The sequence below is a fragment of the Talpa occidentalis genome, unplaced genomic scaffold (assembly GCF_014898055.3).
Source record: "Talpa occidentalis isolate TD23 unplaced genomic scaffold, MPIMG_talOcc4v2.1 talOcc4.8, whole genome shotgun sequence".
Classification (NCBI taxonomy): Eukaryota; Metazoa; Chordata; class Mammalia; order Eulipotyphla; family Talpidae; genus Talpa; species Talpa occidentalis.
The window spans coordinates 3,963,379-3,977,192 of record NW_023605194.1 but is presented as its reverse complement, the minus strand read 5'-3'; the positions used below and the strand labels follow the sequence as shown (position 1 = coordinate 3,977,192).

Below are 13,814 nucleotides of genomic sequence, written 5' to 3'. Positions count from 1 at the left end.
ACTTAACTCAAAACTCTAAGAGAGTACATATTACTATATTTGAAATAAAAGAAAATGTGGGGAAAAAAGCAAACACCAAATTTCCTCAACAAATCAAACTACGTGTTCTTAGGATTTAAGATCCCATGTCTAGTTTATAAAACAGCACATTTTTAAAATTGTAAAGCATATATATTTTGCAGTCATTTCTCATTATTTACATCTTAAAAATTAAGCTTTTGAGAAAATCATATTGAAAGTTATGTAAATGTCTTCAGTTATCTCCTGCAAGGAAAGCAGTGATCTTAACAACTGATTAATGGTGATATAAATCAAACCACCCTCACCCCTATTCCTGGACAAGAAAACAATGCAATGTTGGATTAACTCATTTCTAGAGTAAGACTTGCCAAAAAAACACAAATTCTGGTATTTTTTTAACCCATCAGGCCCAAAAAACTGAAAACTATAAAAATCATATCATTTTTTTTAAAAAAGCTCTTATTCTGACTCCAATATTAAAACATCAGTCCAAATACAAAATAGCATTCAATGGTAATATACCTGATCTTTTCAAAAATGTTAATAAACCGTTTCTCTTGCTAACTGGTCCCTAACTTGACCATCTTTGCCCCACATCCCTGAGGACATATATACACATAACTTACAACACCCTTTCACAGAATGACACAACCCAGTTCTTGATTAGGCAAGGCTTTTAAGACAAGTAGAGAGATGGTGAAAAGTCACAAAGGATGACTCACTCTTCACACAGTCCACAAATCAACACTGTCACTAACAAAAGAGCTTCAGAGCTCCTAAAAATAACCGCCCGGCCTCCCTCACAGCACTTCTCCGGACCAGCCCTAGTCCCTCAAAGAGAGCTGTAAGTAGCACCTGGGAGGCAGGCAAGCCAGGGGAAGGGCTTCAGATGGTTTTTAGTTCAGACCAGAGAATTATCCTGGCTCCATCCCATACAAGCTGTGCAGACACAAGACTAATACATACCTCAAGATGACACACTGGGAGGATTCCATGACTTAATCAGATAAAACAACATAATGCAGTTGTAGTACATCTCAGTATCTCTTAGTTCTCTTCCATTTCCTATCCACCCAGTCTTGTTTAATCATATACATGAAGACCAAGGGATTTTCTCAGGTATTAAGTCTTTCCCTTAAATAGCCATGCTTCAAACCAAAATATTCTTATTATGGTTCATAAATAATCTAATAAAACACACTAAGAAAGCATTTAGCTTATTATTCTGACCCTGGAATAATCTGGCCTGATCTTTATCAATAACTATCTTCAATTAAATTCTACCAAGGCACCGAAGTAAAGACTAGATGCTTTCTGCAAATTCATTTACTGCTTTAAAGTTTTAACTGTTCAGCAGTTACAGGAAATTTTTTTAAACAAAAAGAAAAATATTTACATTTCAAAAACAAAAGAAAATGTTTAATTCTTCTTGGTTGAGCTCTAAAACCCAACCACTCACAAGTCCACAATTTTTAACCGGCCCATTCTATCTGTTCACCGTGTACATCCTGTGTACTTACTAAGCATTTATTTGCACTGGCATTTTCTGTAACACGTCGACTTTGATGTAGACTTTCTTAAAAAAGCTAACTGAATTTGCCCAGTGAAGTCTCACATTTTTTGGAAAACCAATGCGGCTACACTGTTTCCAGATCGGCCTCCAAAGCTGAAAGTAGGTGTTGGCAGTTCTTCGAAAAGTTCAAAGCCTGTGAGACAAAATTAAGATACTTTGATTGGGTTAGGTACTGAAACCCACAGGTAAGGAAATCCAGGTTGTCACTATACTTCCAAACCCTTTATATAAAACGAGACTCCAAGCTCAAACTCCAAGCTCAAAGTTTCATGAAACTTAGTTTGTCAAGTCTACATTTGTCTAGCCCTATAGACAACCCAAGCACTTTAAATTGACCAAGGACCAGACTAGGCCACAAGCACATTGCAGGGTAGAAGCTTTCCATCCCTCTCCACCTTCTGATGAGCTTCCTGTTCGTCATCCTTCCTCAGCGACCCCTAAGCCTATGCCACCACCTAGTCTGGAGCAGCAGCAAGACTGTGCTGGCCTCTTACCCAGTTCCAGTGTTGTGTGAACGCTTTATGTGCAGCAGCCCCACCCACATCACACCTCACATATAAAAGCACTTAATACAGAGGTTAAATAACATGAAAATAAACACAGATTCATAGATGGAAACTTCTGGAGATGGAGGGCGATGATGGTTGCACCAGGTATGCTCAGGGACACTGCACTGCACACTTAGAAATGGCCCAACGGTAAATTACTCGTCAGATAAGGTTATATACTTTATGTATTTATCTATTTATATTTATTATATATTTATCATGATATTTAAAAAGAGTTTTTAAGAAAAATAAAGACCCAAGCGAACTAATGAAAGGTCTGGGAAAGCAAGAAACTAGTAACTTTTAAAGCAGCCAGTGTGGTTTAAGGGGAAAAAAAAAAATGACACAACATGTTTTGATAAATAAGGCTATAAAGGAAAAATCCAGATCCATTGCAAGTTTTGTGAACCTTTATGTTTTAAATAAGGAAAGAAGCAAAGAACCTTAGGCTGGTGGAGCGAGCTTTATTCTATGCAAAAGGCACGATGGAAGCCAAACGAGCAGCCAGCGACAGGGCCTCGCAGCGGGGCGTGGCGGTGGTGTTCCGCTAGTGTCCTGGACTTAATTCCAAACACCAGCTCCAGAAAAACGCATGCCTAAGTAAGGTCTTCAATTATGTATAATTATTTCTTTAACATTTCCTGTTGTAATATTTCACTTGTTTAAATTCTGCATTAAGTTCTAAAATGGAACATAAATTAAAGACTTTACTCAGTAGTTCTCAGACACAGACCCATTTCTAAGCACTCTTTAGCAGGCTAAAGTCTGTTCCTCATTATCACGGACAGACAAATATGGTTTTGTCTGGTGGTTCAAGGAGTAAAAGAGAACACCTGTATTTAAAAGGCAGGAAAGGAACTTGCCCTACACAATGTAAGTTTGAGCATTTATTAAAACTGTCAAGCTTCAGGAAGAGGGAAAGACTATTGATATGGGGCCTCTGACAGTTTTAAAGGAAACCAATTTAACATGGAAGATAATAAAATTAATGGCATGAAATAAAAGGCAATAAATCACACAGAATTCTTGTTTTCCAGAGTAACAGTAATGAAGCCACAAGCTCAAATTTCAAGCCTCAAACGCTTGAGAGTTTCCATCACACAGCCTGTCAGTCACCAAAAGCACACAAGAGGACATGTGTGAGGGGTCTTCCCTCCTACTGCCTTCCCCTTATTACCAAAAGGAAAACAGACTTGAGATGAAGTGGCTACACTGTGGTTATATAGTCATTGCTTATTAGGTTGTGACAACTGAGGATCTAAATTTATCCACAAATTAAGTGCTGTATCATTTATGATTATTCTATGCTCAAACTTTTTCCCACTCCTTTAAAAAATGTAATACTAGGGGGCCTCCCCGGTGGTACAGGGGTTGAGCGCAGGGTTGCTAAGCTGCCTGCAGCCTCTGCAGCGCCAGTTCAATCTCCAGCCACTGGGTGAGGGTCCCACATGGCGCACAGATCTCTCTGCTGCCCGCTGCTCCCCTCAGCAGTGTACTTCGTCAGTCTGCCTGCTCTGCTCTCCGCTCTGACTCTGGTGAATTCTCTCACTCTCCCGCGCTTCTGACTATACCCAGTGCTTGTATAAATAAATAAATAAATCTTAAAAAAAAAATGTAATACTAGGGCCTTCCCATTGGCATAAGGGGTTAAGTCTCAGCACCATGCAGCTATCCACAGCCACTACAGCATGAGTTCGATCCCAGCCAGGGAGCTGACCCATATGGTGCAGCAGACCTCTCCTGTCTCCCCGCTGCTCCCCTCAGCAGTGTATTTCAGTAGATCTGCCTGATCTGCTCCCCACTCTATCTCTGGTGAATCCTCTCACCACCACCACCCCACCCCCACACCTCTGGCCTATACTCCAGTTCTTATATGCATAAATAAATAAAAGTAAATCTTCAAAAAAATGTAATACTAATTAAAAAAGGATTCTAAGGAAAAATAAGCAAATATCTGGTAGTAGATTCTCAAGGTACCTTCTCAGAAATGCCAGTGTACTGCAAGAATAAAGGGCAGGTAAGAAACTCTTCAAAACCTGCAAGGGACAGTCTACAGAAGAACTTAAGATACTTATGTACAGATTACAGATCCTCAATCCTGACAGGATCCCCATTCAGTCCACAGAGCACTAATACTACTTTGCTAGTGGGGCAAAAATGGATTCTAGGGCCTCCCTGGTGACGCAATGGGTTAAGCACAGCACTGTGGAGCTGTCCACAGTCTCTGCAGCATGAGCTCAATCCCTGGCCGGCCAGGGAGGTACCCACATGGCGCCGCAGAACTCTCCTGTCTCACCTGCTGCTCCCCTCAGCAGTGTATTTTAGTCTGCCTGTTCTGTTCCCCGCTCTGTCTCTGGTGAATCCTCTCACCCCCCACACCTCTGGCCTCACCCCAGTTCCTGTATGCATAAATAAATAAATCTTTAAAAAAAAAAAAAAAGGGATTCTGTCTTGGTACCAAAACCTTGAAAAACACAGAGATTTCCTCAAGAATTAACGGGCAGTATTTCTACTATGAGACCCTACCCTGTTTTCTGTGCCATGTTCAAAACAGTTGTTCTAGAGGCACTGAAAACAAGAAGACAAATCCTAAATATCTAAATGTCTACTAGGCAAGACATACAACAAATCCATCACATCATGAAAGACTTTACAAAGTAATACTTCCGTTTACAATCCTGCTTACTCTTCTGATTCCCAGTAAATTCTGTGCACTGAAGTCTGAAGCATAATATATGTGCTTGCTTCATTTGGTTTTCTAAATAATAGACTATGTGGCTTAAATAAAGAACCTAATTTTTACAGGCTCATAAATTTTAGTACTTAACTCCCAAGAATTCTTGGAAAATTTTGAAAAGGGCTCTGAATCTCAATCAATGTTATTTCTTTGTTCTTTGCATATACTGTTGAAAGTATTACCAAGGTCATTAACAGAGAAGAAAAGCAAGCAATTCCCACAAATAGAAAAGGTAAAAACACTCAAATACCAAGGGAAAAAAGCCTACTTAAATACATTAAGCCTGAGATAAGCACACATTTAAACAAAATATAGCTATTTACCTTCACTGAATTCATTTAGCAACTCTTCCTTGGTCCAATTACATGACGTTATTAGAAAAAAGCCTTTCACTTTCAACACCCTGGAGAGAGATTTCACATATTGCTTCCTCTTCTCGATTGCATTGTCAGGATTAAGGCTTATGGCATCAAAAGTCCCTTTGTCAATACAAATATGAAATCCAGACAGGTTGGCAGAAAGATTCAAAAAGTCTTCTACCTATATTAAAAATCAATGTCTATGTAAGAACAATTAACACACAATCCTTACTGAATTTAAGTGATGATAATCTGTAAAATGTTATAGATAAAAGAGTCCATTATTATGATAGTATTCTACATATAATAAACATATTTCCAACTTTACAGCAAACCTTTAAGTGCTTCATTCCAAGATCATTAAAGCTAGGATTAGTTAGAGAAACTGACAGTGTTTCCTACACATTTCAAATCTCAACAAATTTAGAAACAAATCAAAGCCAGGTGTACTGCTTAATAATAAAGCACATAACAGAACTCACAAACCTCGTTTATGAAAAAGCATTTATTTTGACATTTTTTAAAATGACCTAGAACTCAAACAAGTCATGGGAAATAAGAGGATTTTTATTGCTGCTACTAGTTGTGTGACCTAAAGTAAACAACAAACCAAAAGTTCTTTGCCTTGACTCAGCAACTCACAAATATATTAAATGGCATAAAGTTTAAGAAACTAAATGACTGCTTTGAAAGGCAATATTTCTAACTTTCTCAATATCACGCACTTTAGATTTTGAAAGGTATACGTTAATATCATTCATTTTCAATAAGTTACTGATACATTATAAGCATGTGAAACAGTGATCTGCCTCAGTTTCACAAAATATCCAAAATATGGGCCTCCCACAATAATTTACCAATGGACTTAATTCTGAAAAGCTACTTTGAAACAGTAACTAAGTAATTAGCTCATAATTATTTACATTAAGTAAATAATCAAGTAATCATAAATGGGTTATTATCTAAAATTAACCTGTTTGACTTAAAGTTGTGAATTTTATGTTTATTTGCATTTGAAGGTGGGTCTCCCCCACACCCCCATTATACCTGCAGCAAAACAGTGACTATACTCTTAAGAGCTAAATTTAGAGAAGATCCTATCCTAAATGCCTGTATGAAAGTACTTAATTATTCAAGGGATACACATTACATGCAGGAACTTGACAGGCCCTGGGACTATAACAGTAAGCAAAACAGAAATGAGAACATAACTTATATTTTCTACAGGGAGAAACAAACAATAAACATGTTAACCACTCAATTTCAGATAAAGTGCTAGGAAGAAAATAAAATCAGAATAAGGAAGGCAGTGAAGGACTAGGAAGAGAAATGTTCTGGAAAAAGCCATCCAGCCAGGCAGGAAAGGTCTGCCTAAGGTAATATTTGAGAAGCGATCTAAATGATGAGAGTGAATCCCTTAAGCCAATAATATGGGGCAAGAATATGGTAGACAGAGAGCAATAGATATGAAGACTGGAGAAGAACAGGTTTGACACATTTTACAAAAAAAGATGGCAGGACTGAAGTTCTGGTGATAAGAGGGAAAGTGGTAAGAAGTAAGGGGCTTTGCATTCACAGTAACCTGGATAAAGCTAGAACGAATTATGCTCAGTGAAATAAGCCAGAAGGAAAACTAAAAATATAGGATGGTTTCACTTATAGGAGGAATCTAGGGGAGCCATATAAGACATCAGTGTAAAAAAAATAATAACAGCACAAAACACAACAAAGCAAAAACACACAATTTATAAATCAGAGACATCCTGCAGGGGAGGAAGAGGGAGAGGGGTCAGAGGGAGGGAGGAGCACAGGGGACTGAGGTCATGGTGCACAGGTGCCTTGGGGAAGGAAACTCTATGGGGACTACACCTCAGGGGGTGGGGGTAAGCAAATATTGTTTAAAAATGAACAATGATGTAAAAAATTAAAAAATTAATTACTGAAAAAAAGGGAAAAAATAAATAAAAAAAAAGAAGTAAGGGGCTTAGAGGCATGGGGGTGTTCAGATGCCATTCTGCAATGGGGAAGAAGATTGTGGCAAGGAAGGAAATGAATTGATTTACATCTTAAAAGATCACTCTTGCTGGCCTGTCATCATCGACAGCAGGGTGGCAAGAGTGGAAATGGGGAGGGAGATCAAGAAGCCACTCGGCCAGCCAGCCAGAAAGATGGTGGCTTGGACTCGGTGGGCAGATGTAAAGGTATCAAGGGACACATTCCTGATACACTCTGAAGACAAAAGTAACAGAACTGGATGTCACATTAAAGGAGAGAGAAGGCCCAGGGGTGGCTCCTTGGGTTCTGGGTTGTGCAGCCATTGGGTCATTCACAAGTGGTAAAATGAACAGAGATGAAAAGAGTGGGCAAAACACGCAAGAGTTTCACTTTGGGCTAACAAGAGCTGACTGGCTCCCCAAGTGGAACCAAAGAATATGCGATTTTTATGATTCTAGGGCTCAGTGGGGAAGCCTGGGTTAGAAACACAAATGGCAAGAGGAATCGTCTCCTCATAGGACACAAAATTAATCTTTGGTGAAATGCTACCACATCATGGATTTACAGTCTTTTGATACAGTTAATTCAAAGTTGGCTGCTATTTGTGCAGAGAAACACCTGCACACGAGAAGAGCAAACCACTTCCCCAAAGGGACTAGACTGCAATTTTTAAGAGTTATTTTTAAATGTTTCAACTTGGATTATTTATAGTTGAGTTCAAAAGATGTCAGAAAATATACTTTAAAAACATTTAAACTTTGTAACTTTTACTATAAAACAAATTATAGTACTATAAATAAGTTACCTTCAACTTAATGTTAGAGAAACCTTCTTTCTCTATAATATTTCCAGAAAGCTGTATTGCAGAAGGAGAGTAATCGATTCCAGTAATATTAGAAAAACCAAATTTTGCCTAGAGACAGAGAAATAATTTTATATTTTAGCTTTAAGAAGTTTTAATATAATATTTTGCCTCTGCAGTATAATATTTCTTTAGGACTAGGACTGTTTTACTTTTTAATTGATGGAGTTATATATTCTGCCCAATAAACTACAATGTTTAAATTTTATTATAAAACCTAAATAAAAACTAAATGTTTAACTATACAATGTCACAACTCATTTGCTTTTAGATTTGACTTCTTTTTCAAAAGGAAGCTCATTTTCTCAAGGTAAATGAGAATATATGCACAACATTTCTGCCCTCAAGCAGAAACATGTAACATTACATTCAACTTCCAATGTTGACTCACAGATAAGTCTGTCATAAATTTTACTTAACACAATAATGTTATATAAATAAATTAAATGCATAAGTAGTAAGTTCTTCATTTTAAAATATCCCTTTAGTGTCATGATAAACTATGGAATTCTCCACCAGCCAGCCAGTGATTATTAACCACCTTACATTTGTACAGTATTTTTTATATTTTTTATTTTTCATTTTAATATATTTCATACATTCAAACAGATCTGTACAAAAAAATGGTGAGGTAGGTTGGGCAGGTTAAATTAATATCCCCAAAGAATCAAAAAAGAAAAGCTCACTGATCTTAAGAGTTCTAAGACAAAAGCTCCAAACCCTGCTGTTTACTAGTCAAACAGACCAATGGAGGGCATTGCGGGGTCTGCGGCAATTGCATGATGGAATCTGGTCCTTGCTCCCAAACCATAACTATGCTGGACACTTTTAGACTCATCAAGCTAACGGTAACTTCAAAGGAAATCTGAAGAAAGCAAAGTTCAGTGTAGTCTGAACTTCCCTTCCTGCTCTTCATTTACTAAATGGGTATTTGCAACAAAACTAAACATGTTCCCATACCATCCACTAATGGTTACCATCCACTAACCTGTTCCCATACCATCACACTCAATTTCTGGCACTAATCTCAGTGAAAAATAAGCATTCAAAGAAATGATAAATGACCAAAAACCAAAGGGTATAAACTTTAGATAAAGGTTCACAGGAGGCCAAATAGTGTGTGTGTGTGTGTGTGTGTGTGTGTGTGTGTGTGAGAGAGAGAGAGAGAGAGAGAGAGAGAGAGAGAGAGAAGGAAAGAGTAAGAGAAAGAAAGAGCTAGAAGAAAGGTCCAAAGAAAATATCCCCGGTTAAGCAAAGAATGATAAAAGGATGAACAATTAAAAACAGGAAAAGAGAAAATGTAGCACAGAAATGAGTATTAGTATTAGATATTAGTTGACATCTAACATATATAATAGGATGAAGAGGAAATGAAAATAGAGCAGATGAGAAAATGGCCTATGGATAAGAATTTTCTAAGACCCAAAAAGGAACCAAACCACAGATTCAAGAAGTACTATAAACCTCAGGCATGATTACATCAGAGAAAACCACAAAGTATAATATATCTGATAAAAACCATAAAGAGAAAAATCTTAAAAGCATCAATCAAGGGCATGTGTGTTTCTGGGGGAACAAGAGGACAAATAACCTTCAAAAGACCTAAAATAAGACTGAAGCTGCCAATAAGTCATAAATGAAGACCAAAAGACAATGAAAAAAAATGCCAATCTAAATTATATACCCAGTCAAAAAAGTATAAAAATTTATCAAAAATAAAGTTGATCTTTGAAAAAAGTACTGAATATAAACAATGGCTGTTAACATCACAAAAATACATTACATACCACATAGACAAATACGTGTTAGGTGTTTAAAAAAATTAATTTGAAAAAAAATGAAAGGTCAGATAAAAATCAGAGGTAGGCAAAAAAAAAAAAAAAAGAAATTTGAAGTAACAACAAGTACAATTCAGTAATACATAAATAGAATTATTCTGTGATCCTGTTATTCCAGAAATGGAATGCAATGCTGGTTCAATATCTGAAAATTAACCAATATAGTGACCATATTCACTATCTAAAGAAAAACCTCATGATTATATTCATGAGAAAAATATACATAACAAGTAACATATACATCATTCAGATCATTTCTGGTATTCAATACCTATATTAAAATATACAAAATCCCTTTTTTTCTTTTTTTACAAAAGTCAACATTCAATGTAGAAAAAGAGAAGGGAAATGGGCATCTAAAAAATCCTACAACCTCAAACTTAGTGGTAAAAAACTGAAGACTGGGCCTCCCTTGGTGACACAGGCAGTTGAGCACAGCGCTGCGAAGCTGTCCGCAGCCTCTGCAGTGCCGGTTCGATCCCCGCCGGCCACAGAGATATCCACATGGTGTGGCAGACCTCTCCTGTCTAGCCCGCTGTTCCTCTCAGCAGTGTATTTTAGTCAGTCTGCCTGTTCTGTTCCCTGCTCTGTCTCTGGGGAATCGTCTCACCACCACCCCGCCCCCTGCATCTCTGGCCTGTGCCCCAGCTCTTGTATGCACAAATAAATCTTAAAAAAAAAAAAAAAAAAAAAAAGCTAAGGAAGTCCTAAATAAATGAAGGAAACATATCACATTCATGGATTGGAAAGCCATTCTCTTCAAATGACAGATTTAGTGCAATTCCAATAAAATGCTCAGCATAAATCCAACTGTAGATATATAAAATGATTTTAATATTCAGAAAAGCAAAGAAACTAGAATAGCTAAAACAACACTTGACATAGAAGACTAAAGTCAGAATAATGATACTATCCAACTTCAAGATTTACTAAAAAGCTACTTTACTCAAGACAGCATGATATTGGGAAAGGGATAGACACAGACACCACTGAAACAGCACTATATATAGATCCACACAAATAAGGAGAACTGATTTTTGACAAAAGTGAAAAGACAATTCAATCAAGGATAGTCTTTTCAACAAATGATATCGAAACAAATGGATATCTATATGCAACCAAAAAAACCCTCAACCCAAACCTTATCTTACACAAAAATTAATTCAAAAAGGATCATAAATTCAAATGCTAAAAAAAACTATAAAATTTTCTGTAGATAAAAAAGGATTAGGGGAAGAGTTATTAGATATGACATCAAAATCACAATACATAAAAGAACTCGATAAACTGAATTTCATAGAAATCATTAACCTATAATCTAAATTCTTACTTTTGGCCTGAAAATGAAGAACGAAAAAGAAATGAAAAAGACAAGTTACAGACTGAGAGAAAACATCTGCAATCACTTATCAAAGAAAAAATCTGTATAAGAAATATATAAAGAACTCTCCAAATTCAACAGTAAGAGAACAAAACAGTCAATTAAAAAAATGAGTAAAAGACTTGAACAGAAATTTGACCAATGAAGATACGCACAGCATATAAGACAATCACCATAATAAGCCACTAAAGAAATAGTTTAAAACCACGATGTCTAGATGCCACTATGGTCTATTTCAGAAAGGCTAAAATGGGAAAATATTGACAATTCCAAGTGCAGCAAAGATACAGAACAAGTGGAACCATCATATATTGCTCATGTATGTAAAATGCAAATCCAAAATGGTACAACCAATCAGGAAAATGGCTTGGCAGTTTCTAGTAAATGTAAACACCTATTTATAGTGGATGTTAAACATCTATTCACATAAATATATGTAAATAAATGTTTACAGCAGCTTTATTCATAACTGCCAATAACTGGTAATAACCCAAATGTCCTTCAACAAGAAAATGGACAGTGATCTATCCCTACAACAGAATGCTGCTTAGCAACAAAAGGGAATTACTAGCGATATACTCAAAATGTGGATGAATCTCAAAAGCATTACGCTGAGCGAACAGTGCACTCTCAAAAAGTTATTATATACTGCATTATTCCATTCTCAAGGACATTCTCAAAAACACAAAACCAGCGACAGAGAACACATCAGTGACCACTAAGAGAAAGGGTGTTGCTCCATAGGATAGTACGCAAGTTTTCTGGCTGGATCTATTCTGCATTCAGATTGTGATGTGATTGCATTAATCTCTACATGTGTTAAGATTCATAAACCTAGATGCAAAAAAGTTATTTTTACAATATGGTGATTTTTTAAGTTTAACAGGAAGTTATAAACAACTTCCTGCCAATAAAATGTGAAATTTAGGTAGCTGAATAAATTTGTTGAAAAACACAAAACTGACTCAAACCCTAAAAAAAAAAAAAAAAACCTGGACCCAGAGCATGTCCCCGTGAATCCTTCCAAACATTTAATAAGAAACAAAGGCAATCTACCCAAATTCTCCCAAAGAATAAAGAGACACTTCCCCCAAAGAAGAAATAGGAGACACCAGCATAACCTTGATACAAAAACCTTACATGAAAATTCCTAGTAAAGGAAATTACTGGCTAATCGCTTTTTTTTTTCTTTTTCTTTTTTTTCTTTCTTTTTTCTTTTTTTAAAAAAGATTTATTTATTTATTTATTTATACAAGCGCTAGGTTACAGTCAGAAGCGCGGGAGGGTGACAGAATTCACCAGAGCCAGACAGAACAGGCAGAGTGACGAAATACACTGCTGAGGGGAGCAGCGGGCGGCAGGAGAGGTCTGCGCACCATGTGGGCCCCTCCTCTGGTGGCCGGGGAGCATCTGGGCATCGAACCGGAGCTGCTGAGGCTGCGGGCAGCTTCGCAGCCCAGCGCTCAACTGCTGCGCCACCAGGGGAGGCCCTAATCTCTCTCTTGTCACTATACAAATTCGAAGTAAAATACTGCCAAGTCAAATCCAATACATGGAAAATGTGGATGAATCACCACACTCCAGCTTGATTTACCTCAGGGAGGGTAATTCGTTTTAACACTGAATAATCACGGAAATGATCTCAACATGTCAATTAAATGACATTTACGTCAACTGAGGACCTCTTCGAATAAAAGTAAATCAATTTAACATTAATAGACTCAAGAGGAAAAATCATCTCAAAGGAGATCAGAGAGCAACTGATCAAATTCAACGCGCATCCATGAGTAAAAAACTCAACAACTAGGAATACAAGAGATGTTCTCAATCTGACTAGCTATAAATTTCTACAACTAACGTGTTTAAGGTCAAGGCTATAGCCAAAGGGCTAAGACGAGGACTCAGATCCTGGCTTCTCTCTCAGTTCTTTCTCACAATACATGTGGTCTCCCTTTGCCCCATGTGCCCTCTCCCAGTAAACGGCATGATGGCTTTAACACTTTAGATTTAGAAGGTTATTATCCTTGACTGCAAGATTTTTAAAATTTGACTTTAAAACTTGGCCTTAACACACGAATACTAAAAGTACCAACAAGTTCAACCAGGAAAACACCGTTTCCAGTTCCAATATCAAGCACAGATGCATCCAGTGGAATCTTCTGTTTTTGCATCCACCTTATCAGTCGACTCATGCTCTCTTCTCCAAACCTATTAGAAACAGAATCAATTAATCAAATAACAAAGCTATAAGCAAAGATTACAAAGATATTCCATTTAAGCAGATTATTCAATATTCTCAATTAAGTTTTCATGAAAATAAGAATTACCTGTGACTGTTTAAGCTTCATCTCTACTGTTATTTAAGAGAAAACACTCCCCCACCCCAAAATAGAACAGAAAAAGTAAGATCTGTTACTTATTGTTTCTGTACAGTAGTATTAATACTTGTACATGGTGGTGGGCTCCAAGTTTTGTTATTTACTGAAAAGAACAATGACAG

At 36.9% G+C, this 13,814-nt stretch overlaps 2 protein-coding genes across 2 annotated transcripts in view; both read right to left on the bottom strand.

Annotated features, from left to right (window-relative positions):
- FAM53B (family with sequence similarity 53 member B) overlaps nucleotides 1-1,580 on the bottom strand; it is a 98,844-nt gene extending 97,264 nt beyond the window's left edge. Inside the window, exon 1 of the mRNA XM_054690501.1 lies at nucleotides 1,542-1,580. The gene's annotated coding sequence lies outside the window, so the exon portion shown is untranslated. The remainder of the gene's footprint in view (nucleotides 1-1,541) is intronic.
- Nucleotides 1,383-13,492, bottom strand: EEF1AKMT2 (EEF1A lysine methyltransferase 2). The gene is made up of 4 exons (XM_037496360.2): nucleotides 13,404-13,492; nucleotides 8,039-8,146; nucleotides 5,203-5,419; nucleotides 1,383-1,727 (listed from the first exon to the last, which is right to left on the bottom strand). Exons 1-4 carry the CDS (start codon nucleotides 13,458-13,460, stop codon nucleotides 1,633-1,635), a joined length of 477 nt encoding a protein of 158 aa, XP_037352257.1. The 5' UTR covers nucleotides 13,461-13,492; the 3' UTR covers nucleotides 1,383-1,632.
- Between the last annotated feature and the right edge of the window lie 322 nt (nucleotides 13,493-13,814).